Source organism: Dufourea novaeangliae, unplaced genomic scaffold (assembly GCF_001272555.1).
Source record: "Dufourea novaeangliae isolate 0120121106 unplaced genomic scaffold, ASM127255v1 scaffold392, whole genome shotgun sequence".
Taxonomy (NCBI): Eukaryota; Metazoa; Arthropoda; class Insecta; order Hymenoptera; family Halictidae; genus Dufourea; species Dufourea novaeangliae.
In genome coordinates this window covers 472,700-500,432 of record NW_015374267.1, presented here as the reverse complement: position 1 = coordinate 500,432, position 27,733 = coordinate 472,700, and the positions used below count along the sequence as shown (strand labels likewise).

The following is a 27,733-nucleotide window of genomic DNA, read 5'->3' as shown; positions in this document are numbered from 1 at the left end:
AGAAACAACAACGCGTCCGTCAACAGAGGAAAGGAGAGTGCTGATCAACTGCAAGGTACAAGAGGGAGGGAGGAGAGAGTTAGTGTTTCTGTGAGAAGGGTGTGGGGGGGGGGGGGGGAGAGAGAGAGAGAGAGAGAGAATGCTGGAGCTAGACAAGGAAAGTCATACAAAGCGCGACGTTTAACGGTGGTAGCGCTGATTTGTGGTTTTATCGGTGGTTACCGATTTTGAGGGAACAATTCAATCCGGGTTGAGTACGTTACGCACAACGCTTTCGAACCAGAGGGTATTTTCCGCGCGGTCAAATCGCGCGCGGTGTCACCGATGTCGAGGAGAGTTCTCACGAATATGTAATTTATTTGCGATCCGTACGAAGCCGTGGCTCTTCGACGTCGCGTTCTTACATTTTAAATATAACGGTGTATAAATAAGTATGAGCAATAGCGGGAGTGCACCTACGGAGCACTCAGCGTTCACTTTTCCAAGGAACTTGCGTTTCGTTGACGCGATTTTTATTCACGCTTAAAACTCATGCGAATGCACGTCCAACACAATCACAATCGATGGTTTTCTCTTCAAAGTTTACCACATATGTTTTTCATGCGTGGGCATGCAGCACCGAACTATCGTCAAGGTTAGTGTGTCTGACAGGCTTTGCATCGCTCTGCGATCTTATATTCGTTTTCAGTGGGTAGTACCCAGTAATTGCAATAGGTAATTGAATAGACTATTCTACCGTATGTTTATCTGTCAGTACTGACCACGACGACGACAACTAATACAGTGCGGATTATACTATTCACGAATAGAATTTTCGAGTGTATTACGATTCGTTCAATTTTTCAACAATGCTTCTTTTTTCTGTCCGTTTTATTCTTCGGAATTAATTCTTTGCTGCTTCTGCTAGTTCTGCTGTTTAAAATTGAACGATTTTATGTTTTTTTCAACCAGGTAAATTCAAAATTGTCCTCTATCGGACAATTAAGGATAGATGTACCGTATGAACATAGGCTCCTGCTATTGGTTGCATCCTCCTACACGATGAAGCTTTATTGTATATATGTAAAATCTTCTATTGGTAAGACAATATTTATTCTATACTTTTAAGTCGGGACAACATTTTTATGGTGAAGATGTTTTTTCAGGGGGAGAGCGTGCACGTAATGCTATTACATGTAAACCAGATGCAAACACGGGAGGAATGCAGATTTACTGAGGATTGTATCTTTGTTGGTTTTGATATTTATATGATGCTCCAAGAATTTTACATGTTCATCATTGAACTGGCACATTTGTGCAGCAAAGGGTAAGATGTACATTTTTCTATTGAAATTGTGAGATTTAATGTACAATTAATAGGTAGAGCTTTCTTAGAAATACATGGCAACAGAGAGTACGTGTGTTGTAGGTGCAAAGCAGCAAATGCCTGATTGTAATTGAAACTCAGGAGAAAGACCTTTTATCGATGATGCAGCGTAGCGTGTTTTTCCTTGTTGCAAAAGGATTTGATATTTGGAAGTACGTTTGGTGATTCACTATCGAATGCATTAAATGAACTTACAATAGAATGATTTCGTTACCACACTCCAACAATTGACAAGTATAAATTCCATCGACTCGGTAATGTCACGCATGAAAAGAATTGAGAAGTAAAGCGAGTGTATCGAATCCTCTTGCAACTCAGCTAAAAATTGATTGGTACATAGTTAGAGTGTGATAATACCGCATAGATAAGCGCACAAAAATCTTGTCCAATTTCGTTTACCTCGTGTAAATGTTGTTTTAGAAGAACCGTTTCTATGAGTGCCTCTCGCCCGTTACACTGTGATGGGAAAGATAATAACAGCAAAAAAGGTTCAAGTGAGTTTAATGTTGTTGTGTAGCATGCACTCGGGCATAGGCATTTCTTTTTGTTTACGATTTTGACTTGTAGAGAGAATGGCGTATGAGGTGTTTCTGGGTGGATCCTGTAATCCAACCACGTGGAGATCAGAAATAGCGATACCGACTCTACAGAGCCTCGGGATTACTTATTACAATCCCGTATGTGTATCCTTGAAATTCCATTGACCTGTACCGCTTTTTATAATCTATCACAGAGTAAAAGTGAATGTGACTGTTTGTGTTTTACGTTTCAGCAAGTGTCACAATGGGGTCCGGAACTGATAGCTCAAGAGTACGAAGCGAAACAGACGGCGAAAGTATTACTATTCGTGATCGATAATCAGACGCGGAACAGTGCAGGCATCATTGAAGCAGCTCAGTTGGCAGCTACACGTCGCGAGTCTTTAATCCTTGTGATTTATCCATATCGTCAGGGTCAAGCGATACTCGGCGAGACTGTATCCGTTCAGTAAGTATTACGCTGCTTTGCGCTGTCGTCATGCTTACGGGTTACGTACGCAGACGATGCATGCCTGACAAACGACAAACACCGCACGCCTTGTTTAGGGAGTTTTACGACTTGATGAACGGTCTGTTGGTACTTCAGTACCTTATGGAGAGGCAGAGGATACCGATATTCGAGAGTGTGTCGGTTGCCCTTAATTGTACGTCCAAGGTAATTTGAACCGTTGAAGAATAAAATAGCGAAGAACCGCATTCTTAATTCTTCTCGCCTAATCGGATATCGATGTTGCCTGAAATATGATTGTACCGTAGGTTCTACGCGAAGAGATTAAAGTACAAGATCTGCATTCCGAAGATGGCATTAGATCAGTCAGAATTTCGCTCGGTCAACATGGAATGGACGCGGTGTAAGCCTTTCTTATTATCAGTATATGCAGCAGCAAACACGTATAATTTCTGTATAGGAAGAGAATCGTCGGCTGTGTATTGTCATTAATTGCTCTGATTTACTCTTTCGCAGTACGCTCAGAGACATTTTTAAATCTATGGACATTAATGACAGCGGTAGCGTTAATCTGGCTGAAGTAAGTTTCTATTTTGTGTATTGAGATTTTGCGGAAAAGCGGGATTGTTGTTGCGATAGAGAAATGATGTTTTCCTCGTTTCCTTCGATCCGTAGGCTTGGCTGGCGTTGCAGTCGAACGTGAAATGCAACGTGTCTGTTTCGGATCTGCTGAATGTGCTAAATAAATCGGGTAATAAACTCTTGATTGATTTTTCTAATAACACAGACTAATTCTCGCGCGATTCAAGCGAGTGAGCAAGTGAGCAAATTTCACCCGTGTCGTGTTTTCCATTCTTCGTATTTGCACATGTTTTTAGAAATCTATAGGACATCGATAGACGATGGATTTCCAGTGAAGAAAGATCCAAAGGAATTACGGATAAATTTTGAACAGTTCTGTGCCCTAGCTACCGAATCAGCATGGAGGACGAAGAGCAACGGCGTTTCTTGTGAAAGTGAGATACCTTCAGTTTGGAGTATATTATGTAGGAAGGCTTCAAAATTTCTTCGCAGAGCTATCGTGCAACCTTTTAACCGTTTCCTAGGTATTTTCTATTCTCAAAAATTTCCTGTCGTCTGTAGTGCGCGGTCGTATTATTTATTAGCGTATATAATATGAAAGCAAAAGAGAGAAAAAGAGAGAGAGAGGGAGAGGGAGAGATAAATGTTATACGGAAACGTTGGAAGCATCCTTTATACAGCAGTTATGATTATTCGTTTGACCGTTGAATTTTCTAGATTGGACCAGTTCGATCGTGGCAGAATCTGAAAAGAGAGACTTGTATGTTGGAGTAATCGACAAAGACAAGTTCTGGTTAGAAACGTCCGCAACACCGTCCATCGAGTGAGCATTCGAGATGTAACGTTCTTCCGTTTCTCAACGTGGTACGACAGTGTCGTTGAGTCTACGTGTAAGTTTTTTTCTTCTTTTAGGTCTATGGGAATGTCTTTATACCGACCAAGCCTGAACGAGTACAATATAAAGGTTTTGCCGCAAGAATTGCAGAAAATGAAAAATTCGCGATTAATATTATTGATTGTGCCACAGCACTCTCGTGGTATCGCTATAATGGCTTTGGCAGCTCATCTGATTGGACTGCGTGCAAAATTAGTCTTGTGCGTTCAAACGCTTCCCGACGGTTGTGTAGTTTCCGGTGAAAAGGTAATTGTCCCTTTAACGCATATATTATGTATTATGTTACGTATTTCCTTTTTCTTTTTTTTCTCTTATGCTTGCTTGTTGCAAGCCTCGTCGGTTTTGCTACATAGAAAGTTAATTTTTTATTCAGTTAACCGAACAAGCCACAAAAGACTACAACCGGGGAAGAATGTACCTGTCAGACTACGCGAGGCGCGAAGGTGTACCTGTTTTTCAGAATATCGTAGAAGCTCTGCAACACGCGATACAGCTAGTTCAAAGTCTTCGTTGACTTTTGTCTTCATCTTCTTTTTCTTCTTTCCTTCCTCTTCCGCCATTTCTTCTTTTTCTTCTTCTTTTACATCTTTTACTTCTTTTACTTCTGTTCCTTTCTCGTACGTGTAAGCTTTGCGATTCATCGATTAATTTATTTTTACACTTAGTAACGTTCGACTACCAATCGAGATTGGGTAGACAAGTGCGTAGACTTTGTCACTCAGAGACTAAGCACGACACACGAGCGTGCGCGCGCGCGCGCGCGCGCGTGTATTAATACGCTGCATTAAAGGTTAGACAAAGATTACGATTATTTATTCGCATCATGAAAGTTGATGTTCGGCTGTTAAAGCTATTAGCTTTCGTCGAGTCACGTTCAATATTTACAAGAAATCGTAGTACAATGTCTCGTGGTATTTGAACACATTTTTTATAGTGATTGAACTTGGTAATTTTGTAACCTTTTGGTAACTACTACTGGTTGAGGATTGATACACATATATTGTATGTATATAGATTATTGTTTCTAACGCTCTAATGATAAATGATTTGAAATTTTATAGAAAGAATGTAATTGGGTATGCGTGCAAGACACCACTTTGTCGCGTTGATGAATATGTGTCGGTGTATGCGTGCCTGCCTGCTCGTATGAATGCGTACAAACAGAGATAAATACCTACACGCGTACCTGTACGAACAAACATCCGATTTAGCGCAGACTAAAGATGTTGTACGCTGTGACGCGTAATACAAGATACAAGGTAATATTATGAAAGTAATACACGTACACTAGGGAAATTAAGAGAAAACAAATTTTTTAATTCTGAACGCAGTGTGTAAATGATATCGATATACAATTGAGAAAAGTCATGTCAACAACACTCGTCGTTGGAACACCGACTGGCTCAATATATTTTTTTTTCTTTTCTCTTGTTCTTTTTTCGTTTCCCTGTTCTTTTGTTGCTCTTTTTGTTTTTTTTTTTTTTTTTTTTTTTTTTTTCTTTTCTTAAGAATTTCACAATCACTTTGTACAATAAAATTCACTTTTTCGTTTTTATCTGCCTCGTTTTCTTTTCGAGAGATTCCGAGCTCTCACCGATTGACTTTATCGTCTCTACTTTACTATCGACAAGGGGACAAGAAAACAATATACAATATAAAATAATAATGTTGCGTGACGTTTCACTTTAAATCGCGTTTCGCGGCAGAAGAAACGACCGGTCTACGCTCGAACAAACCCATTCAGATTTTATTCGTTTGCTCTTCTAGTGAAATAATATCTGTGCATATTTTTTAAAGAAAGCAGCACTGGTACCATAACCGGGAAAAAAAGTGGAATGTATACGGCATATCTGAAAGCAGCAGGGAAGAAGTGGAAAAGATGAGAACGTAAAAAGCTACGATCTATGGATTCAAGATTAAATTGGGCGAGACTTACTTTTGGTCCTCCGGAAAGTATAGCAATGCTAAAAGTGTTGGATCGGAGAATGCTGCTTCCGCGGCAACGAATGCTTCTTTGCTCGAGAAAAAACCTTGACTGAGATCGCCGCGACTTAGGCATTCGGCCGAATGCTCGACTAAACGTAAAGCTGTTTTTATCCTATTCCCTACAACATCCGTGATGACGATATTTTCAATTTCTTTGAGAAGCTGAGCAAGCGACTGTAGAGTTAATTTAGCTGAAGTCAACTGCTCGATCGTGCGGACGCGCATCAATGCATCGACTTCCCAATCGCGTAATTTCAATTCTACCGAAGGGACAGTGGTAACGCCATGGAACACTTTCTGAAAATAAATAACAACACCGAATTTTCCGATCAGCTTTTGTACGGATAGAAAATCAAAGAATGAGTTTTAAACGATTCCTCTGTTAATTACCGGTTCTGGAATACCCAAGAGAAGCTTCAATTGGGCAAGCAATGTGCCGACAATTGTGGCCTCCGCTGGAGCGACGGTGACTGTTTCGTTCGGTTTGCTGGCCATGCATGATTCCAAAGGTGGATTAATCAAGACCACGCCACCCCATCTGTAGGGTGTAGGGAAAAATATGATTATCAATACCCAAGGAAATTGGGTGTTGAAAAGTTGCATTGCGTTCGTCATATTTACTGTGAGTTTCGGCCTTTATTACCTTGGCGAAAGAAATGCTTCAACGTTGGCATTGGTTTTCGATCTATGCCCGGTACGGGTATAAATGTGCAACGGAGCGGTGTCACAGGGGACAGCGTATACGACGAAATTAATGGTTGGATGAAGGCTTACTTGCGAAGCTGAAGAATAATCGGAAGAATTTCATTCACGGAGCTGAACTGCCACCGGGAATACATTGTTACACACCTACCTAATTTCTTTTCCAAGGGTGTGATTAGCTGCGGTAGTACATCCTCGGATAATGCAAAGTGTCGGCTCAACGGGCTGCTATCTGGTACCCGTTTTGGATGAACTTCCAGAGGCAAAAAGTATAACCATTGCGATTTCACGGAAAAGTTACTTGAGATTTCAAGTTCGGCGAGGAAAGGTTCAACGTATTCTAGAACGAATATTAAAGGGTAGAAATTGTAAAGTGAAACAAGAGTCTCGGGGATTGTTAGTTTTGAAACGGACACGGAAGAATAATAGGAAAATCCATCAGAAATATTTTACGTACCTTCGGACATTGTGGCTAAATCCCAAGTGACCTTTAGTTTTTCTGGATCAGGATTTACGACTGTGATCAATACATCGTAAGCTGGACTAGCCGGAAATCTTCTTCTGTTCTCCTCGTCTAAGCTGTACAGGGTCGGTTGAGCGAGCACATTCTTCGTTAAGGCCAACGACTTTTCACGCAACATCCATTCGGATAACACTCTGATCAAGGTCGATTCGGCTGGAAATCAGTTCAGGATCGTTAACTACACTGATACCACGTAAACGCAAACGATTAGAAAATAGGAAGAGGGAAAAGAAAAGAGAGAGAGAGAGACACATATCATCTTACCGGTTTCCGTGGAGAAGAAAATCGTTCTTTTCGAACCAACGAGGACCGCATCGTTCAACTTACTCGTTTCCAGAAGTAACAGTTGACCAACGTCAAGATCAAAACTGAACGGTTTGATTTTTTCCAAATCGCGCGGAGTAAATGCGGAAGCTACCAAGCTACTAGATATCACATAATATACAACTTCGACTCGATAAATATCTGAAAAGAAAGTACGCAACGATAATTATTGTCGCAAGACAAAGAAAAGTTGGAGATATTCCGAAGGGATCTGGAAGATCTTACCGGCATTCTCGAAAGCCTTCGATATGGAACGTTCCAACGACTCTGCCCGATCCCTAGACAGAGCTGCGATAACGATCCTGGTTCCAATTTTGACCTCGAGATCGGACAGTCGGTCAATTTCAACATAAGGGAGCGAAACGCGCGGCACAGCTGTGGTGTGCCACCAAACTGGAACTCCGATGGCCAGCAACAGCACAGCGAAGGATATGCTCGCATAGATCCTGTATTTTTCTGAAAATTTCATTCGAGTCATCCTATTAAGAAATGTTGTTCGACGGTGGCCAGTCGTGTGGTCTGTTAAACAACAACAGTGGGGTGATTTATTCGATCTGTTCCCCATGTTACTCTTGAGAAAAAAAGGAAACGTAGGAGGTATGTATGAGAAACGTTTGGTCCACGCGCATGCAGAAAACGTTGTATGTTTACATCCTTCTCGAATCGTGATCCGAATTACGTAATACCAACGAGGACGAACGGTAGCGTGAGCGGGTTTAATTACCCGATTAAATTGATTTAAATGCTGTGCGTACTCCATTGCAGATCGTTGAGACGCGGCATACGCGAGCTCTATCGAATAAGAAATATGTATGTTTATGTATGTATATGGAGCATATCGAACAAAAGAATGCGAACCGTTTTTACGCTGCTGATTCATTGATCTCACAATCTCACCTCGAAACCAAACCGATAAATCTTACCGCGAGTCACCTTCGATTCGTGTAATCGTTTAGAAATTCTTTTCGTACACTTGGTACGGAAATTATACACATGTGTGCCTATACTTACTTACAATATATACATAGGTGTTTATGAAACGGGACGTTGGTCACTCGGTTCTCCAGGTGCGAATGTACCTTGTAAAAGAATCATTTTGCTAGATTCTACGCAAGCAGTCCCGAACCGCATTGGATTAGAAAAGTATTCTGGCTTTTGTAGCGTAGAATTAACACAGCTATCTCGTCTTATGAAACCTGAAATTCCATGTTCTTTGAATCTCTTTTTCTTTCACCTATGAGGTGGAGAAATTTTCCTGGGGCATTTCTATTGCGTAGGGTTGACAAAAAAAAAGAAAACTTTTTTTGTGTTCATGTTCAGGAGTCATAAGTACGTACATAGTACATATACATATGTAAATACATACATATACGCTATTGTTACCATGGTTCGCCGCGACTGGTCTCGAGACAACACGAATGACCACGACGATGGATCGCGGTGCCCGTGAATAAGTCCACTACAAAAGACCATCGTGGTATGAAGGTCAAGAGAGGGGCAGCAACGTTTGTAGTGTGAACCGATGCTCCACCGGGTTCATTTACCAGTCGCTGGAGAACCGACCAAGTAGGCAAAGGACGTACCTCTAAGTAGGGGATAAAGAAAAAAGAAGAAGAAGAAGAAGAAGAAGAAGAAGATGAGTCAAGTATGTGACAGAGAAAAAGAGTGAGCAAACGGGTCAGTAAGAGTGAGAAAGAGAGAGATTGCCCAGTACAGGAGAGGGGTGATACAGCTTAATCAGACGAGGTTCGTGTCTGCAAGCCTTCGAGCAGATCGACGATCAGTGATGCAGCGTGTGTGCAACTACTGAAAGTGGAAGCGCCGCATTGAAAAAAAAAAATATTTTTCGTCCGATCTCTGTGATTCACTATCGACTGAGTGCACACAGAAGAACGCGGAAAGAAACGACTTTTTCTTTCACTCTAACGGTAACGAAATTTCGCGCGACTTCAAATGTATGTGTTTTATGAGTAGAACGTGAAGATACGGAATCGATCGATTTCAAATAGCATCGCGATTCCATCGTTATACGATGCAGTTCGATCAAGAATTTTCTACCTACTTTTCTACCTTCGCGTCACGGTAATATCATCGGTTCTCAACGTTGAAAAAGAACCGAACGATACAACCGATTGATTGAGAATTTTAATAAGAAGGATACGTGCGTGACGAGTATACAGAAGGGTAAGATTTAGTGGGATGCTTTCAAGGCAAAATAAATACCGTTGCATAACTAAAGATTTCAAATTTGATAGAGACTATAACACTATTTCATATTTCATATTTTATTTCTCTCAATACATATATCCCACACAGAAGTGAACAGAGCATAAACTGAAGAACCAACGGACATAAAACACGGCGGCAGCGTTACTCGATCCATCGTGAGAGACCTCTGAGGTCAATCTCGTTCGGTGTCGCTTAGTAAAAAGTTACACTTGGACCGTATACTCTGAACGAATAGCCAAAGGGATTCTGACAGAGGGAGTAGAGTTATGCAACTTTTGTATCGCGTCGATTTGATAGAGAAATAATTAATTATACTACGATCGATTCCATAACGCCTGCGAAGAACACGTTCTGTCGTTGTGTTTCAGTTAGATTTAGAGCGACACAATCAGCCTCACGCGTGTATATACACATATGTGTCCCTATGTAGTCACTAGTCACGTTCAAATCATCGACATTCCATCTGACGTTTTCATGTCACACGTACATACAAGTACCATGTATGGTAAGAATGTTTTTCTGGCCCGTTAGGGAGCAATGGCCACGCAGTCCGACGATCCGTACCCGGAAATCGTCAATTCTACGGATAGAAGGTACGTATCGTATGGTTTGTGCACGACCGAAATTAGATTCAAACGGATATCGAAGTTGAAAACTGGTCGGTGATGCTTGCATTAATTACGTATGCGATTAGAATACGATTCTTAATGTTATTCCTATTTCACTGTTGTAACATCTCTTGCCACTGTCCCCTCTCCTATCCCCTCTTTTTCCTTACTTCGATCCAATGAGATAAATGTCCGAGCGTCGCTCGGCATACCCATACAGCACATCGTGACCCTTGAGTATTAGTTGTTTCAGAAAAACCGTTAATTTCGGCAGTTTGTTGGCACGATTTTTCACGATTTACTGGAGATCATTCGTGCTCGTATTATGGCCGCTCATTTTGTTGCCTATCGTCACCGTCATCCAAACCACCGAGGTTCGTGGATAATGTACGGTTACTTTTGCAACATCGACTCGCGCTCTTCTTTTCCTTCTTCTTCTTCTTCTTCTTCTTCTTCTTCTTCTTCTTTTCCTTGTTTTTCTTCCTTGGCTTATCGCTATTGGAATTGATCATTTTGTCGATGAAAGCGTGCTTTCCTTCATTGCCCAATTGTTTTCGCGTTTACAATATTAAGTATATGTATTCTTGAGTCTCTTTTCTATTCTCGGTCATGCTCTATTCGGCTTGCTCCGATTGAGCTGCAAACCGAAGGAAAACGTTTCGATTCGAAACAGGTGACGGCGATGCGGTGTCTGTATGTCGTCGGTTTGATGGCGATGTTTTGGATGACCGAGGTACTTCCCTTGCCGATCACCGGTTTGATTCCGATCGTTCTTTATCCGTTGATGGGCATAATGAGCACCGGTGACACCTGCGCTTGCTATATGAACGATACTACGATGATGTTTATCGGTAGTATGGTGATAGCGATCGTTATCGAAAACTCTGGCCTTCATATGCGGATGGCGTTGTTGATCATCAAAACGATCGGATGCAGTCATCGTAGGTAAGCTTTAATCTAGAGCCAAGAAGAATGTTTAGTTGGTTTTAATTGTCATTTGTTACCATCGTATGAAATGATACATGACGCATACCCCCAAAGTACATCATACGTAAATATCTATATGTATATGTGCGTATACCTGCGCACAGTCTATACACGCATACACACATATATGTATAACCTGCATACAACTGGCAGATTAACACTGGGCTTGTTCTTCGTGACCATGTTCCTGTCTATGTGGATTTCAAACACTGCAGCTACCGTGATGATGCTACCGATCATCGAGACCGTTCTATTGGAACTCGAGGCGGTAAGTAAAGTAAACGGTGGTATACCGGCGATAATCGAAACGAGCCAAACAAACACTGCTCTGACCAAACTTCTATCCTCGTATTTTTGCAGCAAGGCCTGGGTAATATGTTCGTTCAAGAGAGATATAGAAGCGACGAAGAAGACGGAGCAATCGAAGATTCGTATGTAGCTGTTAATCTGTCAAGTATTATACTTTTAACTCGGTGTGGGGTCAATTTTCGTGTTCGTTCGTTCGGTTATCTGCTGATTAACGACTTTTATCCCGACTACTTTACAGGCTAAAAAAACCAACACGCACGACCATGGTGTATTATCTCGTGGCTGCGTATGCTTCTAGTCTCGGTGGCATCGGTACATTAGTCGGTACTGGAACCAATTTAACGTTGAAAGGATTCTTCGAAAAGTAAGACTCGTTTACCTGTCGTTTACACAAACATTTCCAACAATCGTCGACGAAACGAACGACGAAGCGGGCTGATGAACGCAGAACCAATGAAATCTTTTCAATCTTCCATCTTGGTTTTCAGACGATTTCCAAACAGTTCGGGCATTAGCCTGACTTCGTGGATGCTTTACTCGGTCCCGCCTATGCTTCTAATGGGATTTCTCACTTGGGTATGGCTTCAAGTAATGTACATGGGAATGTTCCGACCTGGAAGCAAGGATGCGAGTGCCATCGATATCGGTCCGCACGGAGAGAAGGTCGCAGCGGCCGTAATCGAGAAAAAGTACAAGGAACTTGGCCCGATCACATGGCACGAATCGTCTGTTGGCGTTCTTTTCCTTGCGGTTGTCTTACTTTGGTTCTTCAGAAGTCCCGGATTTACTCGTGGTTGGCCAACCTACATCACTAATTTGTATGTACCTGGTTACTATTTATACTCTGGTTACTGATTGCTTGACCCCAACGTCGACCAACATTAGTGCAAATTACGCGAATAAAAGACACGTGTCTCCGTTTACAGGCAAGTCAAAGATTCGACGGCGGCCACCTGCGTTACCATTCTGTTCTTCGTATTACCGTCCAACCTCGACTTCCTTCGATCGTTCGACGCGAATCCCGCTAATCGACCAACCAAACCATCGGCCGGCATGATCACTTGGAAGATGATACATCAAAAAATGCATTGGAGTTTGATCCTGGTATTGGGCGGTGGATTCGCCATCTCGGCTGGCAGTACTACTTCAAAACTTTCTTCCATTCTAGGCCACGCTCTGATCGCATTGCAATCGATCGATCCTCTCGCAATACTGTTCATCGTCTGCGCGTTCGCGGAAACTGTAACGGAATTAACATCTAATGTCGCAGTCGCGAATATCATTCTACCAGTTTTGGCGGAAATGGTAAGAAGTAGTTTTTACGAACTGCAACCTCGAGTGAGTTGCTCATTTTAATTCCATGCTTTTCGTTTCAGTGCATTGCGATGAGAATACATCCTTTATATCTGATGCTGCCGGCCTCTCTTTGTTGTTCCTTCTCGTTTCATTTGCCAGTGGGTACACCGCCAAACGCGATCGCCACTGCAGCGGCACATATAAAAACTAGAGATTTTGCGATAGCCGGAGTAGGACCGAGCGTTATCACGCTTCTCGTTACAACACTCACATTTTCCACTTGGGGCACTTATGTCTTTAATCTATCCGAGTTCCCCGATTGGGCAATTTAAACCTTTTATAATTCCGCGTGTCGCGTTCAACGCATTCTTCTCCATTTGAAACGATTTCGAATCACCTCTTCCTATCCAGTATGGTATACTCAATAGTGTGTTTCCATAGAATCACCTTACATTACAACATCAATTATTTGTCTGTTGAACTATCAACCTGCTAGTTGCAGACTGTGTGTGTGTGTGTGTGTGTGTGTGTGTGTGTGTATGTGTCAAAGAGATGGACTCTCTTTCTATCTTCTTTTCTATCTTATCCGTCTATTTGTGAATGTAAACCTGTCGGTCGATTGTTTCGCGAAATTCTTTTCCCAAGTCACAGTCGGATTCCTTGTCGACCGTGATTACAGACGATACAAAATTATATTTTCGAACAAACAAGACAAAGGAAAGAAACTAATAAAGTAGCTTACCATCTACAATCGTGTCGTCATCTATAGTAGTGTTCGCTTCTTCTTTTTCCATACTCTCTACTTCTCTTTGTATTACGCTCCTCACAACCAATTTTGTAATCACTGTCTCGGGGTTACAGTAAGTTTCTCAGTTTCGTCGACACTTACGTGTTCAATTTGAAGAAATTGTACGGAATAATAACGTTTTCTTATATTGTGATTCAAGAATCACCGTACTGCGGTATCGGAAAATATAACCTATAAGAAAAACACCGCTCCGAAACATTTTTTACGGGAAAACGCAACACAATTATTTTTAAGTAAAATTTCACAATCAAACGGCGATAACGATCGTTTTCACGGTGAAGATCAATGTAAATATGTAGCAATACCTGTTATTTGACAGTTAAAAGATTCGGGACGCGTACGGTTCGCCACTCACTCTACTCGATGATATTACCACGAGTGTACTCGACAGCGACACTCGATGTTCGGAGAACCAGCATTGACAATTATGTAAAAGGTTGCTTTTCATTGAGCGAGAGTTGTCGAATCAACTTTTATTTATGCAACATCCTTGCCTTCAGCTATCATTTCTTTCACGAAGAGAACGTTATTTCCGAAAAAAAGAAACTACAGACGATGCAGATCTACATACACATATTTATTTGCTTCTATACCATTCTATACCAGCTTTTACTACAAAATGTAACAGACGAACGAACGTCGTATACACACAACGAGTTACATATATCCTGAACTCTACAATCCCCATCTATCGATTTTATGCATTCACAATTATTAGCTTCAGCATTTATAACTAAAATATAATTTCTTTTTACATATCTAATTCAAAGTATGTAAATGTATTTAAAAAACGTATGACGCCATCTATGCTAAACTGAGCAAGCTACTAGCCAATTAGTATCAGATTATTGCCGTCAGATGATGCCACTGTGTACGTTATTTAGAGAAAGAAATATTTCAGGTACGTAAAAGACGACAGCAGTTATTTTATAGAATAATATCGACAAAGAATGTTTCCACGAACAATACAATTCTTTTAATTACATAATATGTACACATATCCAGAAAGATATGGTGGCTCCATCTAATCCACTACGTTATAATACTGATTGACTAAAAGCTTGGGCGATTCGCCGCAGATGGCGGCACTGACACATCTGTTGTTTCATCGACGAGACTGCAGCAGGTAGGCAGCAGACAGAGCCATTTTGATTTAATCGTTGGTGTTGTTCGGTGTGGTTTGTGGTCGGTGTTTACAAGTGTCACCTCTGGTCTCCTTAGTGTTGAAAGGAAACAAAGTTTTTCCTAATTTACCGAAAGACGATTGATAGAATTTCTTAAACTGACGGGGTTTCGAAGAATCTTAACTCATCGTTCGTTGATAGTGATTCGTAAGTAAGGATTTAATTTCACGAAACAGAAATCTGTGAACTACGCGCGCATATATGTACTTAAATGTATCGTTGAACATCCATAACCTCTCGGCGTAGCGTCAGTTTCGTTTGTAAATAGTTTCTAGTGTCTGGTGTGTCTTTAAAATGAAAGCGTGTAACAAGGATTGGACGCTGATCGAAGGGAGGTTACAGAATTCATTAGAGTTCGCAATTCTAAAATCAGCTGCGAGAAGTTGGGCCTACTTTCAGGATCCGTAGCCCAACAGGAACGCATTATACCGTAAATCTCAGATGGAACAGACTCGGGTTGTTCCAAACGGCCGTTCTCGCAAACGACGTAACGCAGCAAACGATCGTCTTGCACGTCTGAATAAGGAAAAGAACCAAGTGTTCCAATTTCCCACATCACCACTCCAAAAGACCATACGTCGCTCTTCGAGGAGAACGAGCGGTCACGTAAAGCCTCCGGGGACATCCATCTTACTGGGAGATGATGAGTTTTCCCTTTGCTACTTTTTATTACGTATATACCGCTACGTGAGAGCCCAAAATCGGAGATCTAAATAGTATCGCAGTTCAATCAATATTGTAACCTGTTTAACACAATTCATACTTTACCGTTGTAGATTCTATACCTTTAAAGTCAAGTCTGCACTGACAAGTATGTTTCTTGCTGCTAGATCCCTATGAACAATTTCTTTGCTTTCCAAATACTCCATACCAGTAGCAATCTCTATAGCAAATTTTAAAAATTGATGCCGTTCCATTTTATGTATACAGTTTTCATCTGTATTGCTTGTGTCTCTCTCTTCTTCGTTGCCAATATTCATGTACTTTGGTACAAGTTGTTTTGATTTGTAATTGCTTTCTTTGCTAGACGCAATGAAATTTATATTCATATATAGAGCTAAAAATTAAAGAATACGTCTATAGTCGTAGTAAAGCCAGGAATTCAAAAGTAAAATGCTTACTTTCCGAGATATTCCGTTTCCATAAATATCTGACCGTATTTCCGTCTTTACAAACTATTTTGCTTGTTTGGTTTTTTTTTTCAAGTTGTAAGAAAGTCAACAGATCTCCACCTTGCATGTACTCGAGGAGAATGCATGTCGGCTTATCCGGTTCAATGCAATAGCCGACAAGGCTCACCAAGTGAGGATGAGTTCCTGCCTTCTGCATCATCTCGATTTCCTCTAGAAATTCTCGACGTACCTCCGAATCGTGTGACATTTTAACTGCAACTAGGGTGTCGTTGGCGTCGTCTACACGACCAAGATACACCTTACCAAAATGTCCACTACCCAATTCGCGTACGAGTTTTACGCTTTTAAATGGTACTTGTAATTTCTTTGCATCTTGCTTGCACTCTTCCTATGATAAATTCGATTATGTCTCTTGTATCAGCCTGATATGATTATTTATTTATTTTTTTTTTTACCTCAGACTTGGGTTGAAAGTACAAAATATTGTGCCTTTGAAGAATTGCTTCTACCCATAGAGATTTACATTTGGGAATTCTGTGTGCTCTAAAAACGATGAACTAGAGTAGTCTTTCTTTCTAAATTCTGTACGAACTACGAGACTTACTATTTTTCTATTTACCGAGAGTTATTATAAAATGTTGTACGGAAGTTATTACTATTATGATACAGTATAAAACTAAATGTACCAAACAGTATACAACAAACACCTAATGCACCAATGATTATAAACCATCGCTGTGAAATGTGAACGCATTAGTTGGGTAAATTTCTGTGTTATGAAATCTTCTTGTCATTAATTTCTTACTGCATTGTGACCAATGGTTTCGGCAGTATCCTCCGGTGATGTAGAATGTAGTATGAAAATTCCCTCTGTTCCAAAACAACCGTGATTGTTCACAGCATTAACCATCACCTTGTAACCATCCGTTACCTCAGTGTATCGATCATGAGATTTCATGTTCCATGAGAAATTTGTCTTTCCTGCGGGTACGTGTCCTATTTTTGTTATATTATAAACTGGCAAGCCCTTTCTCGAAGTTAACAGAGGCACGCCGACACTGTGAAAGCTAATCGTTAGATCTCGTATGTCGCACAAATAGTTTCTCTTGCCTTATAAAAGCTACGGGTATCATCACCTAATTATATAATAATGTACATTAGAAGCGTTAGAATTAGAGGATACGCTCCAATTTATTGAAATCATTTCCTTTTCTTTTCGAGTGATGTTTATTGTTGGTATTGGCAACATTATTTTGGCATTAACGCAGCTGCATTTACGGCCTATGCATTCCGGAACGGTATAGAGAATCTGCACGTTTCAAATAGATTTTTTTTCATTAGACAGATGTAACCAAAGAGATTTGCCTCTAACTTGTATACCTGCTGTATTGTACTCTATACAACTTACTTCGGGTGGATTTACCAGTGACTTTGTTCTTGGATTTGCAATGACTTGTACCTTGTAGGAACAATTGGGTCGGACATGCAAATCAGGCATGTCAATGAACATATTGTTTTCTGGTAACAAGACATAACGTTGCTTATCGTTATTCGATATGTAAAAAATTGAGCCTTCTGGACATTCCGAGGTACTTGCTCCCTCTCCTGTTTGCGCATCTGTGACTATAACGCTACAACACACACACACACACACACACACACACAAACAAACAAACAAACACAATCACATGTATTAGGCAAGACAACAACAAAAACATACCATTTTCTAAAACATCGTCTTTTGCATTCACTTGCAAAACAGTACCTGTAGGATGATGGTTGTCTGCCACTGTCCGGAGGCAGCCATGATATATTTAGTTTTACAAAGTTGTACGCGTTATCACTTGTAAGATATTTCTCATCTTGCAGAGCAATTACGCTCAAATTCTTCACTGTCCCGACAAATTCGGTCACACTTCCCACATACTGTTCACCATGTAAATTGAGATAAACGACGAGCATACAATATATCCGTAATAGCTGAATTCTTGGTAACATTTCATTTTCAAGTTAAGCTACAACGTGTTGGAAATAAAACGACATTGCAACAACACTGTTGTGTCGATCGATGAATTACTCACGCGGTATATTTCTTGTCAGAATATGATGTACGATGTATCCCTTCGCGAGGATTATCTGATAATTTTTGCAGGGGAGCACCACGCAAGATTAGCTCAAGTAGATGATAAGACGATAAGCTTAATATTTAGAGGCTACTACGATCGCATGTACATGTACTAAACCATAAGAACTTATTTCGATCGTCTGAAATATATTTCAAACTATTTAGTATGCCAATTTGTGAGCATCGATAATATGTGAAGAGAGAAAAGTAAAAGAAACCACGAATTGTGTTTCGATTTGAGTGCTTAGAACTAATTTGAGACACGTTTTTAAGTGGATCTTATCATCTTGGCTGACGCTTCGTATACTTGACAACACCTATCGAAGCATTGCGTATTGACCTGAAAGAATCGGAGAAACCGAAAGGACGAAAAATAGGGAGCAGTAGAGTGTGATTAGTTGATTGCGGATTTTTATGCCCAATCAGCTTTTCTACAGTAGTTTATAAAGACAGGAGGAAACGTAGAGATTTCGTTTTTCTCTTAAGATATTTAAATATCTTATTGGGTTTAGACTAGAAGTGCATAAAATCCGCAGTCTAGTGATTAGTCTAGGAAAGAAATTTACTTTGAAAGGTAATTGATTTCGTTTCACTTCGTTACAGAAGGGACATGGCCTCGGCTACCATATCACCGACCGAGGACGATGAATTGACCCTACCTCGTGCGTCGATCAATAAAATGATCAAAGAGATATTACCACACGTGCGCGTGGCCAATGAATCGCGGGAACTGATTTTAAATTGTTGCACGGAATTCATCCATTTACTGTCCTCGGAAGCGAACGAAATTTGTAATCAACAACAAAAGAAAACAATAAATGCCGAGCATGTTCTTCAGGCACTCGAAAAACTTGGTTTCGGGGACTATAGTGCGGAAGCGGAGGCAGTTTTACGAGATTGTAAGGCTGTCGCGGCTAAACGAAGACGTCAAAGCACAAGATTGGAAAACTTGGGAATTCCGGAGGAGGAACTTTTAAGGCAACAACAAGAATTGTTCGCAAAAGCGAGAGAAGAACAGGCAGTGGCCGAACAACAACAATGGCAACAACTACAAGCAGTCGCGCAAATGGCCTCGATGCAACAGGCCGATAGTGAACAAGAAGATTACTCATAGACGTTCCAAGAAGTCAAGCGTGTCCGTTGACTACTTTGCAACGGTGTTAATTGAACTACAGTACGAAAACGAGTGTATTTTCGCTTCAGTATATCCGAAACAATGGGACGCTTCATGGTATTTCTTTTCCTTCTTTCGATTTATTGACTTTCATACACATTATTTATGTAAAGGAAATCATTGTATCCCTATCATTCTGATCTGTGATGTTTTTCCATTATAAACTCTTTGAAGACGTTTAGTCTTTTTTCTCTCTTTTTTTTTTTTTTTTTTTTTTTTTTTTTTTTTTTTTTTTTTTTTTTTTTTTTTTTTTTTTTTTTTTTTTTTTTTTTTTTTTTTTTTTTTTTTTTTTTTTTTTTTTTTTTTTTTTTTTTTTTTTTTTTTTTTTAACATTTACAACCCGTGTTTCGTGTCTTTGTTTTATGGTCTGTTTGCAAACCAGTAGTTTTTCTTATAATCCATTGTAGATAATTGTGATAGTACAGGTACTATCTTATAGTGCGTAAGGCAAATAACGCTTCACACACGAAGCTAAACTTCTCACGACTGTACACCGCTTCGCGACAACCATGCGATTTTGCGCTCGGTTGACATTAAGTTCAGCTGTTCGTGAAGCAGGAGAGTATACGTTGCCCGACGATACGTACAGACTCTTCTCTCCAGAAAGACACTCTGACTCAGTATTGTGTAATATTTCAGCCAAAAAACAATACAATCTTAAGGCATTAATCTTCCATACTCTGAAGATAGATGACTCTTTTTAATCGCTTCCATTACCTTTGAAACATAGTGGTACCTAAATGATTCAATTACAACACTGATTAAACTAATTTTACCATCATATATTACACTAGAAGAGAAATAATTACATTGCAATACTTGCCAATTTTTTTCGGTTAAAGTACTCGGCGTCATTGGATTCCTGTTGACACCGTGTATTTTTGTTTTTAGTCGCTCGATTAGCTTCTTTTCATTTTGACGCATCGCAGTTTCTAAAGTGCAACAAACAAAAGATGCTCGATTGAATTAAATATCAAAGCGTAATTCGTATGGTCTACGTCTACGTCTACGTCTACATCTACATCGAAGGTAATGTCGTGTGTTATGGGTACCAAGACTACATTGTACCTTCGTTTGTAATTTTTGGTATAAAAAATAAATTTAATCCAGTATCCGTCGATTGATTACTCGTGTCTAAACCGCTATGAATCTGTAACCTAGAGGTGGCAAACACTTTGCTGTAAAAGTCCTGCAAACGTGAAAATAATTATGGACCAGGTGCTAATACTGTTGCACATTAAGTATCGGAAATGCCAGACTATTGTAATCTATTCTTCACCTTAATTTTCTCCACAATGTTTGGAGTAAAATCTTGTAGTTCGGCTTTATTGTGTAGGAATATAATGTGCGGGTAGTATTCCACATAGTCTTGATCCATATTAGTGGTGGAAGATGGTTTTAACATTTCTGCGGTTTGCAAGAACCTAGATATGGTAGGAAAAGAAATTTGATGTCACAATTGTGTTTTAGTTTTCATGGTAAAGCATAAACATGCTGTACTTACCTAACTAAATTTGGATCTACAAACCAGTCTTGCACAAAAATAATAACGTGACACACAGAAAACAAGAAGGCAGCAAATTGCAAGGATTGCAATTCCAAATTTGTTTCGATGCTTGCAAAATCAGTTGTGGGTTTCTTCTGATCATAACTAATCGAATAATCTATTGTTGAGTCAGAAAGTATAGGTTGAGTGTCCAAATATATTACACGATTTTTTGTCACAAAAAAATCAATACCAGATGTGCAATTTGCACCACTTTCATGATGGGATATATCTTGTATTGGAAATACATTAGACCTAAGAAGTAAAGAGACGCTATAAGGACATAATAAATTCAAAGGACAGTTGATTTAAAAGAGACACTGACGCGTAAGTAGATGTCAAAAGTGACATTATAGTGGATTTTCCAACACCTTGAGCTCCTAGACATCCTACTACCAAAAAGTCTTGTTGATCGTATAAGAATTCGAGGGAGTTTTCGCAAAGTTGCATATTTTCGTCCATAAACTTGCCACTGTTTGTCATTTCTAAGCATGTTGGCAGTATCGTACGAGCAGCTAAAACATATTTGTAACTGTGGTCTGTGCAGTTGCAGAAAAAATGCATAAATAAAACTTGAGACTAAAGAAGAGACATACGGTCTGGAATTTTTGATGAAACATTCGACGATGAACAATCAGTCTCTTTCCTGCAATACGAACAATGAACTATGTTTAGATAACGATTCAAAACCGAGAAATAGTGTAGCAATACATTTTGTGCAGGATAAATCGTTTTACTTGTTAGCACCGTTGCGCTGACTTGGTGAAACAGCTCTGCTCTCACCTTCTCTGGTTTTCAGTATAAATGTGGGTCGATCTATAACTTTAATTGTACCTCTACCATCGTTTTCCCTTACTTCAGAATCTTTCGCAGTTATTGACATCATTTTTTGTACATTCATGACGACTACCCTCTCATCTTCTGTACAATCTTCAACAGTCCACAAACATACACAACAGTAACAGAGACAAATCAAGGCAAACACTGTCTTTTAGGCATTTTCGGTTTTTCAAATCTTTCGTAGTTTTCGCATAGAACAAGTGTATTTCAGATTACAGACAACCTTCGCGCTACTCTTCTTGCCCAGTTCGAGCTATTAGTACCTGTCTAAATCAGTCTAAATATAGACAGATAGGATTTTTCTTAGAAAGAATGAGCCAACGATTATATTTATTTGTTGATGTATAATTGTGTATAAATTAATATTTAATTGTTGATATGTAGAATAATAAATAGAACGAAGGGTTGAAACGACTCGTGGCGTCATCTAGCGGCACGAATTCGGTACTAATTGACTAATACCTTGGGCTTTTTGCCGTAGATAGTGCCACCAGTCAAGTTTAGAACTTCATGTTAAAATGATACGGTAGTGTCATCTAACGAGGAGACAAGTCGTACTACGTACATGAATATTAGCTTGTACGGTTCGCCGTAGATGGGGCAGTTAACAGTACCAACCTGTATGTAATTAATTGCATATGTGTATCAATGTGTGTATTATGTATGCGACGCGCAATTTTGGTATATCATGGAGAATTCTTCAACAAACAACCTAAGAAGACACACTGAGGAGACAATTGGAAAATGTATTCAACTATACTTTGCATGTTTTTCTTCTGTATTCTTGGTTATATGTAAGTTTTCTTCTTAATTTTCAGTCTTTCATTAAGAAATATATATGAATTAACAGAGAGAACAGTAATGTACGTGTATTTGCGGAATTTAGACTGCTTCTATTTCTTGTTCGTCCGGTTGGGCAGGTTGAAGACTGAGTACTCGCAAATAGCTCAACTCACGATTTCGTTGACGTTCTTCTTCACTGATCTTGTTAAGTAGAAACGGGCCGCTGAAAGTAACAACGAAAGCACCGATCGGGGCCATGATTAAGATGGTAATCACGGATATTCTCACGACATCGAGGGCTATTTCGATGTTCTCGGACTGCATTTTATTCCGCACCCGTTCTAATGCCATTGGTCCCAGAGCTGCCTTAAAGTACATATATATATATATATATATATATATGAACCGGTGAATCTCTTTGTTCGTCATTAGTTGATTAGCATCGGAATCTATCGCTAACATGCATCGAGTACCTGTAGCGTGCCTTTTGGTAACCAAGACGCAACGACGAACAATCGTTCCTTCCATGTAAACTGTGTCCGAAGGGTCGTCAAACACGTGGCAATACTTCGTGCCTAGTTTTCGGCAGAAGTAAACCTATTTAGTTTAATCTTTTTGCCAATGTATACATACATATAGTACATCGAATCGAATCGGATCGAGTAGAATTCGATCAAGTGAAAGTTCGAACAACTTACCGTCAGTCCTATGAGCATACACGAAAGATGAAGACCTAATCTGGGTATGGACCAATCCGTAAGATCAATATCAGCACCAATAACACCGACCAAGATTGGCTGTACCAGATACCAAAGGATATGCGCCGCTTGTCGAAAAGGTCTCGACTATAAATCCCAGATAAATGAATTTCTATAATGATACGACGAGGATCGAAATCGTCGATTCAAGTTATACTGTCGGATAGAACACTTGCGTCGAATGAAACAGACAACGTTCTCCATCCGGTGACGGCAAAGAAAGAGAGAATCATGCATGCTAGATACCCTCCGCCCGAAATGGTCATGTTTGCCGTAGCGGTGGTGCACATCAAGGATCCTAGTATCAGGCCGATCATACGATGCCAGGTCGCGTATTTCTAGTTTGTTATGTGAAACAAGTTACGAAAAACCAACGAAAACGAGGGCATTGGAAGGAGGGATAGAAAAACTCACGTGACTACGATGCGGAAAAAAGATAAAGTAAATTCCCAAGATAGCTCCCGTCACGATGCCCAGTAGAAAATCTCGAAGACCAACGGGTATGTAAAACCACCATTCGGTTCTATTTTTATCTGGAAATCTCGAATTATTTTTCGCATCGTTACGTCGCAAGTTACCGACGTCGACGACGCTTACTGTTTCCAAAGACGACAGAGTACCAAACTGCGAAGAATGAAACGATATGGACATTGTCGATACAGGCAGCGGTGCAGAGGATCGTAGCAAGTCCTTTGTCTTCGCCGTAGCCTTTCTCTGCCAGAGGTAGAATGCAGTTGACAGTGACCACCGGTGACATACAGGCGAGTATCGCCCTTTTTAGGAGAAACAAATCGAAAAGTAAGCGTTTAAAGTGGTGCACACCGTTTAATTTAAACTCGTAACTCACCCGGTCATAAAGGACCAGTCCCAGGGATACGATAAAATGATTCTACAGCAAACAGCCAGAACGCACATCTCGGCCGAGCAGGGAAGGATGGCCAAGATTATCAGGAATATTGGGTGTTTCCCCAAACTGGTTATCGATAATTGCAACCCCGCGCGAATCATGATAAAAGTCAAGCAAAACGTTCTGATCTTGGAAGTTACAGCGACACCGAGGTCCTCGTGAATATCGTAGAGTCCGAAATTGCGAACGATTAGACCGGCCAGCAACATTCCGAACACTGGCGGAAGATTCAGGTAAGGGATGTACGACAAGGACCAACCGAGCGAATAAGAAAAGATCACGAGCGTGTATAAACAGAAACCGTGGTTGCGCGGGAGCATCGTTTCACCGAGCAAGAAATACAAAACGGCCCAACCGATTAACACGATCGTCATGCTAGTCACGAACCAGAACAAGCTTAGCCACGTGAAGCGTTGTCCGAGGTACTTTGACACCGGCTTCGTTACAACTATGTTTCGTATTAATGAACTGCAAAGCGTCATTCGATGGCAACACGTTGTATCCTCGAGGTTGTACTCGTTCGTTTCAGGTATATTCATTTCGCCGTTTGGAAATCTTGATTTCAAATTGTATGCAAAGGTACGCAAGCGTGTTTATGTCTTCTTCAAGTTCGATTGGTTAGCCGAGATTCGTTTCAGGATCGTTTATGTTCTTGTCCGAAATATCGATTGTCTTTCTTTTAAACATAATACATAATACATATAGTATATAGTATATAGTATATAGTATATAGTATATAGTATATAGTATATACATACATATGAATGTACTCTGTTGGACGTTGAATCATGTAGTCTTTCGTGCATCTGGTATTTGGATCGAGGTTATCTGTCTTTTTTGCGATTGTTTTATTCGCCGTCGATCGATCCAGTTGGTTCGGTGGGTTAAAATCGTTAAAGTTAAAGTATTGAGGAATATGTATAGATAGTTGTTCACAGGGAGCACGATCATCGAACGTTGGTCTAGCTGGAACTAAAAAGCGCGTTTCGCGGTAAACTCTGTTGGATGATCGTATAGTAGACGTAGCGACGCTGCAACAGAGAGAAACCACGAGAAACTTTAGTACGAGCCACCGGGTCTTTGACCCGAACGGAGTACTTGAATCGACGGTATTGGATTTGTGTCTGGCTGGGAAATTAGCACTGTTGGAAAATGAATATCTATTTTCGTTGTAAGAAACGATGCAGTTATACATACATATAGAATGTATATTACTCGCGTCAATGGATAGTCACTTGTCGGACGTCGTGTGGATTTCAGGTTATTGAACCTGCTCATTGATCTTTCTTCTGATTTTTCTCGCATCGATTCACATTTAGCGGCGATTACAGCGACCAGTACCTCTACCACCGATCGCAACAACATCTTCACTTTGTTGGTTCTCCGTTTGATGGACAGCATGGGCTGCCGACATCGTAAATCGTAATGCGAGTAGCAACGCAACGCGAAGTTTTGTTATACGCATTGTCCATATTCACATTTCTCGTAGTATCCTGGCATTATACCTTACATCGTGTGTTTCAGATGTTTTTATAACGAAGAAGAAGAAGAAGAAGAAGAAGAAGAAGAAGAAGAAGAAGAAGAAGAAGAAGGTTCGCGCACTGTTTGAAATTACGCAACGGAATCATGGCGCGAGCCAATAAGGAACAGCCTACATAGCCATTTATATTTCTGGATAATAATTTCGTATGTACATTCGGCGGCTGATTAACGGCAAACTGTCGCAATGCGTCGCTGCGCTTGTTCCACCGTACAGCCGCGTCGCGAGACGACAATTCGGTAATGACAATGCGCAAACAACACCGCGTGAAGCTATTTTACGGGAGGAACTAGATTTCGTTAATAATAAATTTGTGTTTCATTTAGTTTACCGATGGATGGTTATCTACTTGTGTGCGAAACCCTGTTTTCGAATGCGTCAACTACCTAGCGACGAACAAACGAGCGAACGAGATGAAGATTGGAAAGCGAAGAACGGGCTAAAGAGGGTTTTCTTCGCTTGATGCGCCTACTTTGCATAGAGGTCCGTGCTTCGTGTGGCGCGCGTGGAAAAAAGTACCCTCGAAACTGGCCGTAACGACCGGTAACCCCATCCTAAACGAAGCCTTAAAGAGAGAAGGGCAGGGTAACCGTGTAACAAGAGGTCGTGCAAAAGGGTTGAAGAATCGCGAAACCATGAAGGGGAAGCACGAGGGACGTCCACAAGTAGGGTGTGACGTGGCTGTATTGTAACCGGAGAGTGGAGAGTTTCGTTGCACTCGCGAACTCGCGATGCGTCGCTCCTAGGCTCTCTATGCTCGTGAGTAAAACTGTTCTAGTCATTTCGCGGTAGACAACCTAGTCGTACGCCCTGTAATATTCACGTACTTTGGTCAACTTTCGTTCCGAATCTCTGTTCGCTAACGAATCATCCGTGTACGGTTGCGTTTCCGTTTCTTCGTATCGTTTCGTCGACGTACTGCGTTACCAACGCGTGCCCGACGATTCCGATTCGGTGATTGTTGCCAAGACCGAATTGACTATAATTCAAATTTCCTAACGCGTTCATCGTTCTCTTTTTTCCGCGTATTTCACCGTTTCTTCCTTTCTTTTCTTTTCTTTTCTTTTTGTTTTCTGTAAATATGCGCAAACACTCGACGAGGAACGGCTAATTGACTAGCTGTCTGGCTGGTTCGTTTCTCTTTCACTCGAAGCTAAAGCATCCAACGAGTCGAGTATATCACAGAAACACCAGACAATACTCTTTTGTATCTAACCGAAGCTGTGCGCCGTTTGCGCGAGTATTGCAAAGTCGTTAGGTCTACGGCGTCTACGCAAAGACTGTCGGATAAGGAAGCGTGGCGTGACGCGACGCGACATTGTTTTCTGACTTTTCCGCAGCTCCTTCGTATCGTATCATTCGTCAGCGAACGTCAGTTTCAAACACGTGTCGTAGAACACCGACGAATGGATAGAACGATCGACGTTATCCTGTGGAAAATGAACGTTAACGGCTGGGTTTCCTTTTTCGATCGAACGATGCCTCGCGACAGCGTATGTGGCACGCGGATCGATATTTTAAATTCGAGTACACGACATTCCCCATGAAGAAATCGGAGAAATTTCAAGCATCACGCGCGGTGCAGGATAAATTTTGCAGGCGCATCGGAAATGAAGTCACGTATTAGTCCTCGAGCAAATCCTCGAGAGGAGAAAGGGTTGAAGGTAGACGTTTCCCATCAAACGGTCGAGTATACTTGGATTGTTTTCAGCTTGAACATCCGTTTCTATAATAATAATAATAATAATAATAATAATAATAATAATAATAATAATAATAATAATAGGAGAACTTCGACATTCGTACATGTATTAAGTATGTATCGTATCGACGAATCGAGAGTTTGGGAAAGATGCGCAACTCGACTCAGGAGCTGTAGAATCGGAAAGATGGCATGGTCCAGGCATGATCGATCGTTCTGTTGGATGGTACGAACAGCATAAGGCTTGAATTCTTTCAAAATTTTCCACAGTCGCGGTATTTTTCGATTACCGAATAGATTTTGTAATAAAAGTGGCCGATCGTTCGAAGGGAAGGAAAACAGGAGTAAAGGGTGGTCGTGGCTCGTGGCATGCAGCGCCACCGTTCGGGTGTATTCGGTCCTGTTCGGTTCTCTTCGTCGCCGTACAGCCGATGAGTGG

At 40.7% G+C, this 27,733-nt stretch overlaps 6 protein-coding genes across 7 annotated transcripts; 2 read left to right on the top strand and 4 right to left on the bottom strand.

The window, feature by feature from the left end:
* Window positions 1–1,046: 1,046 nt before the first annotated feature.
* Window positions 1,047–13,199, top strand: LOC107192663. The gene is given in 22 exon segments (XM_015581977.1): window positions 1,047–1,078; window positions 1,146–1,306; window positions 1,787–1,860; window positions 1,934–2,043; window positions 2,139–2,353; window positions 2,452–2,560; window positions 2,662–2,756; window positions 2,870–2,933; window positions 3,029–3,104; window positions 3,232–3,369; window positions 3,653–3,758; window positions 3,848–4,076; window positions 4,204–4,275; window positions 10,105–10,187; window positions 10,456–10,576; window positions 10,729–11,147; window positions 11,343–11,457; window positions 11,550–11,620; window positions 11,737–11,862; window positions 11,987–12,316; window positions 12,425–12,803; window positions 12,875–13,199. Coding segments are annotated over 21 exon segments (3,327 nt in total). The 5' UTR covers window positions 1,047–1,078; window positions 1,146–1,163; the 3' UTR covers window positions 13,127–13,199.
* On the bottom strand, window positions 5,359–7,284 carry LOC107192721 (GPI transamidase component PIG-S). The gene is made up of 6 exons (XM_015582045.1): window positions 6,976–7,284; window positions 6,670–6,858; window positions 6,460–6,598; window positions 6,207–6,354; window positions 5,767–6,113; window positions 5,359–5,680 (listed from the first exon to the last, which is right to left on the bottom strand). The coding sequence occupies exons 1-6, from the start codon at window positions 7,157–7,159 to the stop codon at window positions 5,578–5,580; spliced, it is 1,110 nt and encodes a 369-aa protein (XP_015437531.1). The 5' UTR covers window positions 7,160–7,284; the 3' UTR covers window positions 5,359–5,577.
* A 1,548-nt stretch (window positions 13,200–14,747) lies between the features above and the next one.
* On the top strand, window positions 14,748–19,399 carry LOC107192694 (protein Dr1). Its single transcript, XM_015582015.1, has 2 exons — window positions 14,748–14,933; window positions 18,648–19,399. The coding sequence occupies exon 2, from the start codon at window positions 18,655–18,657 to the stop codon at window positions 19,156–19,158; it is 504 nt and encodes a 167-aa protein (XP_015437501.1). The 5' UTR covers window positions 14,748–14,933; window positions 18,648–18,654; the 3' UTR covers window positions 19,159–19,399.
* On the bottom strand, window positions 15,069–17,917 carry LOC107192662 (mast/stem cell growth factor receptor Kit-like). The gene is made up of 9 exons (XM_015581976.1): window positions 17,685–17,917; window positions 17,328–17,550; window positions 17,056–17,228; window positions 16,725–16,977; window positions 16,539–16,654; window positions 16,375–16,462; window positions 15,908–16,307; window positions 15,572–15,843; window positions 15,069–15,495 (listed from the first exon to the last, which is right to left on the bottom strand). The coding sequence occupies exons 1-9, from the start codon at window positions 17,915–17,917 to the stop codon at window positions 15,076–15,078; spliced, it is 2,178 nt and encodes a 725-aa protein (XP_015437462.1). The 3' UTR covers window positions 15,069–15,075.
* A 178-nt stretch (window positions 19,400–19,577) lies between the features above and the next one.
* LOC107192700 (protein SMG9) lies at window positions 19,578–21,767 on the bottom strand. 2 transcript variants are annotated; one of them, XM_015582023.1, is made up of 8 exons: window positions 21,502–21,767; window positions 21,361–21,410; window positions 21,090–21,279; window positions 20,723–21,019; window positions 20,498–20,642; window positions 20,287–20,407; window positions 20,042–20,150; window positions 19,578–19,954 (listed from the first exon to the last, which is right to left on the bottom strand). In XM_015582023.1, exons 1-8 carry the CDS (start codon window positions 21,663–21,665, stop codon window positions 19,876–19,878), a joined length of 1,155 nt encoding a protein of 384 aa, XP_015437509.1. In that variant the 5' UTR covers window positions 21,666–21,767; the 3' UTR covers window positions 19,578–19,875. The 2 variants fall into 2 exon arrangements, with proteins under 2 accessions (XP_015437509.1, XP_015437508.1); XM_015582022.1 differs by having other exon boundaries at window positions 19,578–20,150.
* Window positions 21,768–22,486: 719 nt separating this feature from the next.
* On the bottom strand, window positions 22,487–24,591 carry LOC107192660 (mitochondrial sodium/hydrogen exchanger 9B2-like). Its single transcript, XM_015581975.1, has 7 exons — window positions 23,993–24,591; window positions 23,743–23,918; window positions 23,560–23,678; window positions 23,322–23,483; window positions 23,086–23,232; window positions 22,861–22,962; window positions 22,487–22,753 (listed from the first exon to the last, which is right to left on the bottom strand). Exons 1-7 carry the CDS (start codon window positions 24,589–24,591, stop codon window positions 22,487–22,489), a joined length of 1,572 nt encoding a protein of 523 aa, XP_015437461.1.
* Between the last annotated feature and the right edge of the window lie 3,142 nt (window positions 24,592–27,733).

What these genes read in the sequence shown, in the direction of transcription:
- LOC107192700 (XM_015582022.1), bottom strand. Translation starts at nt 21,665, where the DNA reads ATGAATGTACAAAAAATGATGTCAATAACTGCGAAAGATTCTGAAGTA. An exon ending in ACATTGTGGAGAAAATTAAG is followed by an intron (nt 20,408 to 20,497) that starts GTGAAGAATAGA and finishes TCACGTTTGCAG; the next exon opens with GACTTTTACAGCAAAGTGTT. An exon ending in ACCAAAAATTACAAACGAAG is followed by an intron (nt 20,151 to 20,286) that starts GTACAATGTAGT and finishes GTTGCACTTTAG; the next exon opens with AAACTGCGATGCGTCAAAAT.
- LOC107192694 (XM_015582015.1), top strand. Translation starts at nt 18,655, where the DNA reads ATGGCCTCGGCTACCATATCACCGACCGAGGACGATGAATTGACCCTA.
- LOC107192660 (XM_015581975.1), bottom strand. Translation starts at nt 24,591, where the DNA reads ATGAATATACCTGAAACGAACGAGTACAACCTCGAGGATACAACGTGT. An exon ending in TTTTTCCGCATCGTAGTCAC is followed by an intron (nt 23,484 to 23,559) that starts GTGAGTTTTTCT and finishes ATAACAAACTAG; the next exon opens with AAATACGCGACCTGGCATCG. An exon ending in CGTTGTCTGTTTCATTCGAC is followed by an intron (nt 23,233 to 23,321) that starts GCAAGTGTTCTA and finishes TGGGATTTATAG; the next exon opens with TCGAGACCTTTTCGACAAGC.
- LOC107192721 (XM_015582045.1), bottom strand. Translation starts at nt 7,159, where the DNA reads ATGTTGCGTGAAAAGTCGTTGGCCTTAACGAAGAATGTGCTCGCTCAA. An exon ending in GAAGCATTTCTTTCGCCAAG is followed by an intron (nt 6,355 to 6,459) that starts GTAATAAAGGCC and finishes TACACCCTACAG; the next exon opens with ATGGGGTGGCGTGGTCTTGA. An exon ending in TACTTTCCGGAGGACCAAAA is followed by an intron (nt 5,681 to 5,766) that starts GTAAGTCTCGCC and finishes TGCTGCTTTCAG; the next exon opens with ATATGCCGTATACATTCCAC.
- LOC107192662 (XM_015581976.1), bottom strand. Translation starts at nt 17,917, where the DNA reads ATGTTACCAAGAATTCAGCTATTACGGATATATTGTATGCTCGTCGTT. An exon ending in GTACATTATTATATAATTAG is followed by an intron (nt 16,978 to 17,055) that starts GTGATGATACCC and finishes TAGCTTTCACAG; the next exon opens with TGTCGGCGTGCCTCTGTTAA. An exon ending in ACTTTCAACCCAAGTCTGAG is followed by an intron (nt 16,308 to 16,374) that starts GTAAAAAAAAAA and finishes AATTTATCATAG; the next exon opens with GAAGAGTGCAAGCAAGATGC.